At 41.3% G+C, this 7,348-nt stretch overlaps 1 protein-coding gene across 1 annotated transcript; it reads left to right on the top strand.

Moving 5' to 3' along the window:
- Nucleotides 1-1,412: 1,412 nt before the first annotated feature.
- Nucleotides 1,413-7,005, top strand: LOC137256350 (uncharacterized). The gene is made up of 5 exons (XM_067794135.1): nucleotides 1,413-1,618; nucleotides 2,575-2,778; nucleotides 5,333-5,420; nucleotides 6,063-6,238; nucleotides 6,580-7,005. The coding sequence occupies exons 1-5, from the start codon at nucleotides 1,467-1,469 to the stop codon at nucleotides 6,728-6,730; spliced, it is 771 nt and encodes a 256-aa protein (XP_067650236.1). The 5' UTR covers nucleotides 1,413-1,466; the 3' UTR covers nucleotides 6,731-7,005.
- The last annotated feature ends 343 nt before the right edge of the window (nucleotides 7,006-7,348 follow it).

Genomic DNA, 7,348 nt, shown 5'->3' with positions numbered 1-7,348 from the left:
CTCTCACAGAAAGGGTGAGTCGATGTGTCTGCAAGATTCAGAAACATTCCATTTACATATGAAGGATGCCATAATACAACATGGTGTGGACGTCAATGGCGGACGTTGTCGAGAAAGATCATGTATGTTGTGACTCCTTTGAGCGCTCTTAACTCTCGGACATTGACAATCTTTAGAAGCGAGATGTCCACTGAGTTGACTGTCCCATGATGATTCCAGCTGAATCAGGAGCATGTGGTAACGTATCACTACGAAATAACGTTGACACCGGGTGTTAATAAAGAGATCAGCTTATACTGAGCCGTTAGTTGTTGCGGTAAGATTACATTTAGGAACTGACTCTGATTTCAGGCTGAAATTACGTCATTACCTTTTGAGACAAGCTTCATGTACATGTATCGACCATACGCAAATAAATAATATGCATATTGGTATTTCTTTATCTGTTTGTGTGTATGTTGGTGTATTTTCGCACAACCCGAACATATACAACGGTTGGTCCTTTAGCGGTATGAATACAGTAATGAGTGGAATCACGTGAATGCATCGTGCGACAAGCACCAGGTAGATGTATCGATGCGGTCATAAAGCTATATATGTTGATGTGTTTGTTATCTGTTTCTGTGATTGTCTTTGTATTTGTTGCATAATCGAACAAATAAAACGAGAGAAGGTCAGCACAAACAAGAAATCGAACAGGAAATCCGCCACATAGGGTACGACATGTTTCAGGAAATTTATCCGATGAGCTACTCAAGGAACCCCTTTGTATATGATAGTGTTGTCTAATTAGACACAACACTCACAGTATTCATAACCGGAAGGGGGATAGGGATAGAACTACAGTTCTTGTGAAATGTCCGTGTTATATTGAGGGGAGACAACTCTTGCACGGAATATACCTCTTGTTGATTCAGATCAACTAATGCAACTATTAAACGTCACCACTGACACTGTAAGACTTAATGTTTCATCATGGGATAACGAGTGCATAATGACTGTATACATACTATGATAGGGATTTGATAGTTTAGTTTCCACACAACAGCACTTGGAGTACGCACAGTGTTTTCAAACAGCGAAAGTGAACCACACAAATACACACACTCATTCACACATACATACACACACACCTCTGTCTCTGAAAGTGTGAGCGTGCGTGCGTGCGTGCGTGCGTGCGTGTTATACTTTGTTGTTTCTCACCATAGTTCCTGATGTGTGGAGGCGTTCTGATGTATGTACTGGGTCAGACAATCCAGGGATTTTCATAGGAATCGAACTCCACACTTGTGATTATATGTATAGTTAGCACAGTATAACAGCAAGCAGTCCTAGTGACAGTCCTTTATCACAAGACCGATCAACGCCTCGTGACCTGCGACCTTTGATATCTCACCAGTCCAGTGATAACAGATATATCATATTCTTTCTCCGGGTTGTCCCAGTTTGCCACTGTTTACTTCAAAATGTGCCGTGTAGTTGTTCTGTTGTGGCTCGTGTTTGCTGTCTGTAAGTCTCAAGAGGGATCTAACTGGACACAGACTGGACCATGTAGCTGCCAATCTGATGAAGGAGTTGTCGATCTGACCCCGCTCGCGTTGAATAACGGGACACCTGCGTGAGTACCGTTACGTGAAATAGTATCAGCCTGTACTGATGTATAATCGTTCAAAGCTTAAGGTGATTATTTGCTAGCTAAGTGCTGCGTTTCCTTTATGTTCGAATGTAGTGGGGACACAGCTGGGCTTCAATTTCAATAATAGTCTAGGCACGTTTACATACCTTGGACACGAGGGGAACCTACAAGTTTGGTTTCGAATCTCGGTTCGCTTGTCAGTACTATCTTCCTGTGCGTACAACAGTGGCTGGTATCGGATACATGCTTCATTTCAGACCGTGTTTTCCTCACACTGAACAGACCTGCACTAATGTAAAGAGTGAGTGAGTGAGTTCATATTTATCGTCACATCGGCAATATTTCAGCCATATCGTGACGAGAAGATTTCACACTGAATATCTGTGTATTATGAAAAAAAAAGGAGGACAGTTAAAAAAAAAGCAAACAAACTAGAACATCACAATAGGTTTGAAACTGGGGCGGAAAGTTAATTTAATATAGCTATTTGGACAGTACAATATACAAACACACTATAGAGTGTCAGCAACTGAAGGTAGATCAGCTGACTAGTGACCATGGGGGCTTACAGTAGCGTTGCTACATACATGTATCCTAGTTGGATTTATTCCATTCCTTCAGCCGTTGTCAATTGTAGGAAATGTTAGCCATGTTTAAAATACAAAAATGCTACTTCTAAGAATCCTCGTAAGTTTAAATTTACTTCAACACTTGTGGGACTTACGGCAAATGCAAAGAAGACAGACATATAGACAGACACATGAATTCTGTAATAGTGAGTGAGTTTTGTTTTAGGCCGCTTTTAGCTGTTTTATCATATTCCATCAATATCGCGGCGGGGAATATATAGCGGTATCACAGTTTGGAATGTATCAAATACTCAGACTCCGTAGGAATTTATCAGCTGTACGAATGCATCACACATGTTTCGATTTCAGATTCAGCCACCTTGCTGATCTCCGCGGGAAGGATCTGTTCTCCTGGAACCCGTGTATCCCATTCACACAAGCTGCCTGCAAGGACGCGGCCATTTGTAAATACAGCGGCAAGCAGGATGGCGTTGTTGTCGGCACTCAGCAGAGTGCCAGGTTCGTCCACGACCTCGTGGAGGGGTTGTCCCTGGAATACTCTCATGGAGAAGTGTAAGTGTGTACGGCTTATGATGTTCTGTGGTAGACATGGAGAGGCATCATATCTTTAGGATTTGTGACGTGACCTAACTGTACGTGACAGCCTGTCACTTCGTCACTTCACCCGATGAAGGGAACTGTAATGATCCCGAAACGTTCTGTGAAAAGAATAAAGAAGTTAAATCCATAAAATATCTTGGTCAGCATTATAGAGTTAAAAACAAAGTCTAAAAGTCAATTCCTAAATGTAATCTTACCGCAACAACTGACGGCTCAGTATAAGCTTATCTCTTTATTAACACCCAATAGTACTAGTGTGAGAGATGTGGATTTACGCTTCTTTTAGCAGTGCTGGGGATATCCAGATTTATACTACGACTGCTTTGTTCTCGGGTGTAATATAACCAACCAAAATATTCGTTATACTACGGGGATTACTTTCTTCTGTTCGTCTGCTTCTTAAAGAGACACGGACATGCAAAAGTTCAAATTAACCTTTATTTCGGAAATTACAAATATGCAACTTTGACATTGACCGTAAGACTCGGCGTCACATGTGGTCGTCGTGGACATCGCCCTCGCACAGCCTTGATGACCCGTTTACTTCCATTGCTCAGAATGTTGCTCACCATCTCATCCTGTTGCTTGTCAACACTTTTATACTCCCCGATTGCATTGCTTAGAACTGTGCACAGTGTTTTGTGCGATCAACTGCTCATCCACACCGTTGTCTAGAGAAGAAAGAAAATACAGTTAGAAAATGTATGTTATCAGCTACATATTAGCAGAAATATTGAAAGAATTAATTTCAACTTTATTTCGTATCTTTTCGTTAGAAATCCAATAAATACTGATGAAAATACTAGAACGAATTTTTCGCTACGGTTAAAATAACGGGATTACTGTGGTGGTGGTGGTTACTAGGGGCTCAGAAAATTTCTACATGAAAGTATTAAAGATTAAAGACTTCCGCTAATATAGTGGTGGTGTCGTCGCTTTTGAAGATATCCTGCATAATGGTCGCTCACACAATGTACATGCTTCTGTATAAAACCCACCACCTCCCCACTAGCCATAAATGTATGAACGGTCCCTACGCCAATTGTAGTACGGATAAATGTTCCGGATAATTGTTGTCCATTATTATCAACATATTTCACATATTTTGCTGGACATGTTTCGGGCTTGAGTGCAATCTCCATAATCATATTGCCATCTTCGCAGTCGGTAGAAGCCACAACATCGTCACCATCTGATGACTATGCCAACGTGGTTGACTGCACACGAGCCACACGACTAATGTTGATGCTGACGCACGTGATAATTGTGCACGGGCGATAGGTTCAGCACGTGACTACATGTCTGTGCCGTATTACCTCTGGTGTGCCACCATGCAAAACACGAAACAGCAGAAACTAAATCCCACACGGCGCTGAATAACAAGAAGGACACACAACATTATATTCTGCTGTAATATGATGAGGACGAAACTCCTATACTTAGATTCTACTTTAAGTCAAAACAAAGAAATTCAGAGAACACGTTGCGAGACAAATTATCATGTGTTTAATATAGAAACTACGGTTCATTTGACACCCGCGCAAGCATTGTGACAAAAATGAGTACGTGTTAACATTAACTTTTATTGCTATATTTCACCTTCACTGGGAGTTCTTTCATCAGTGTCGTAGTGTAAGTAAGTTATACGACTCGTATGTGCAGTTGAATCCACGAACTGGTTGGTTATACTACTCGCCGCCTCGACGACTCTTACACTCTTTGGGGTATCGTTATAAGACAAATTGGGGGGATAATAGTTCAGTACTCTGTGAACGCCCTGATATGGTTCGCATGAGAAATAATATATTAATGGCATAAAATGGTTTGCCACTTCGGATTCAGCACGGAAACAGCCGTACATTTTAACCATCAACTGTGTCACTTGAGCATTCAAACGTTTTCATCAGGCAGGAGCATCCATAGCACGACGTGATACTGGCTGTTCTGTTTCTGCGTTTTCAACTCTTGCGAATATTCAGTGATGATAGTTTCTCAAACAACGTTTTTGGTGAAGTAAATGGTAAAATATGTGTACTATTAATATTTATGTGGCAGTTTTGTACAATGATGCAATTTGCAATTCATGAGTGAGTAAAGTGCCTAACGCTACAACATAGCCGCGCTGTATACCCAGCACAAAACTAAACATGAAACTGCAACATCACGTTCCTATACCTAACATATACGTATAGGTTATAGGAGGAGTATGTGCAGTTTATTCCACGAACTGGTTGGTTAGACTATTCGCCGCTTCGGCATTAATAAATTATTTCTAAAGTGAACCATACCACGGCGTTCACAGAGTACTGAACTATTATTCCCCGAAATTGTCTTATAACGATACCCCAAAGAGTGTAAGAGTCGTCTGTGTACTTTGATACTCTGAGGTTGTGTTCTTGATTCAATTTACTATTTACTATTTATAGTTATGTGGCAAATTTGTACAATGATAAAATTGCTGTTCATCGGTCCGTGTCTGACTCAAACGGACTGTAACTCGTTACAGAGCGGTATCGATCAAGCTGAAGTGTGCCCATGAAGCAAAACCAGATGCTCTCTGGATCACAGGGCAGGTTTCCGGAAGTGGTCCCTATGTAAGTAGGAAGGGTTCTCGTTTTGTCCAGTGGGTTGGTACTGACACACCATTCGGCAATCAGGTTGTACTGACCTTTAACACAAACACACCTAGAGTGATATGCCGTTCAAGCCCTTACACTGTAACATAATATTACATAGTTCAGATCAAAGGCGAATAACAGAATCGGAGGTCAGGATCGTTGTTTGATGCTATTGTATCCCAGTTGCGTTAGCCGGTGGTCAGTCAATCATCACATTGTCCAATCGAGATGCGATTATTAGAGGCCGTCATCATATGGCTGAGATATTGCTTAGAGTGCTCTTAATTGCTAAAAGGCTGACAACCTTCTCTTTTCCCACATTTTCACTGTTCCTAAGTCATAAGCCATTTCAGAAAATTGACGAAATCATACTGCTTTTTCATAAATATTCTTTCATAAATTACTGTAATAGTCATAGTGGAAATAGTTTGTTTTGTTGAAAAGGTGAGCACAAGGTAATCTAATGCCTTCGTTACAGTGTGTTTGGTGCAGAGTCCTTCAGTGAAGTGATTATAAGGCGTTGGATTTCTTAACTATCACTGTTCAGCAGACTCCATCTACTGACAAGTGTTTGCACCCTGGAGATATGTTCTCTTTCACTGTGGATATCTGTTACAGGTCATGACATTGTTCAGCAAGCATGCGTGTGTCAAACCGACTTACCCGGAGGACGCATTGATGAGTGAGCCTACACCAGGTGTCCAAAACTTTACATTCCCGACACCAGGCGTCGTTACCATGACAAGCAAACCATCGAATCTTCAGACAATCACTCTGCTGGTGTCAGTGGAAGTGTAAGTAAAATTCTATGTGAACGTTGGACAGGATCAATAAGTGAAAGATACTTCTCAAAACGCTGCATTATCTTCGGTCACACGAGTTCGGTCACACCATTAATCTTCTCAGAATTTACTCTTAAATATTTATGAAAATTTATTCACATTTATATAATCTGTTTTTCTTCGGTGACCAAGCCTCACCGACCTTCATGCGCATGTGTACCGAAGAACCTCCCGGGTTTATACAGACAGCTGTTTCGGCAGGCAGTCCACCGAGAATATGATCTACAAAACCGGTGTCAGTCACCCGTGATACTTGCCATGTTCTAGTTTCTGCTTTTCTGTTGTCCTTGCAGGCTGGCTACCGTTCTAATTCTTGTCGTGGCTGTGGTTGGACTTGTTATTTTCATCAACCGGAAGTTACGTCAGGGCAGGATTTCTCCTCCTGCCTACAGCCAGCTTGTGATACACGATGATGATGATGACGCCTTGATGCTGAAACTATAGGAAGCTAACTATGAACAAGAAATGCCGTCTGTTGCTTTTTAATCATAACACAAGTCCAATGATGACAGCAAAACGAGGCAGGTTAAAATTCAACTGAACTAAGAGTTTAAGCTTAGTTTGGATGTTTGGATGTTGGTGAGTTACAAATGAACCATACAACTCGAATGACAACTTTTCGTTTATGAACAAGAACGATGTTTCAGCTGATTTCATCCTAATCTGAAATAACGCGAAATTACAGAACTATTTCCGTATCAGTAAATCATTCGTGTATTGAACGTTTCCTGTAGCTTTCTTTATAGCGAAAGGGGTCACATGAAGCACTGTTGTCTGAGGTGCCGGTACTCACTACAGAGAGCTGGGTGTTGTGAGCACTCTGGACTCCGATGAACCTCGATGAACGTCGTGGTATTTCTTGGTTTGTCAGCACCATGCCTAGATTCACACATACACTCGCACGCACGCACACGCGCACATACACAAATAACGACTATACATCTTCATTCGCCTTAGAGATTATGTATAGAAATAGATGGCCATCATGTATGTTGTTTAATGTATTTTCCAGTGAGCTGTTATTGACTATAGTCCATGACCCTTGATTCATGATTTGGCTTA

Source organism: Haliotis asinina, chromosome 11 (genome assembly GCF_037392515.1).
Source record: "Haliotis asinina isolate JCU_RB_2024 chromosome 11, JCU_Hal_asi_v2, whole genome shotgun sequence".
NCBI lineage: Eukaryota > Metazoa > Mollusca > Gastropoda > Lepetellida > Haliotidae > Haliotis > Haliotis asinina.
Note: the sequence above shows the minus strand (reverse complement) of the source record. Positions and strands in the feature narration are given on the sequence as shown.

Bases quoted from the DNA above. Each gene is read 5' to 3' on its own strand.
- LOC137256350 (XM_067794135.1), top strand. From the start codon at position 1,467: ATGTGCCGTGTAGTTGTTCTGTTGTGGCTCGTGTTTGCTGTCTGTAAG. The intron at 1,619-2,574 runs GTGAGTACCGTT...TTTCGATTTCAG, and splicing joins TTGAATAACGGGACACCTGC to ATTCAGCCACCTTGCTGATC. The intron at 5,421-6,062 runs GTAAGTAGGAAG...TATCTGTTACAG, and splicing joins TTTCCGGAAGTGGTCCCTAT to GTCATGACATTGTTCAGCAA.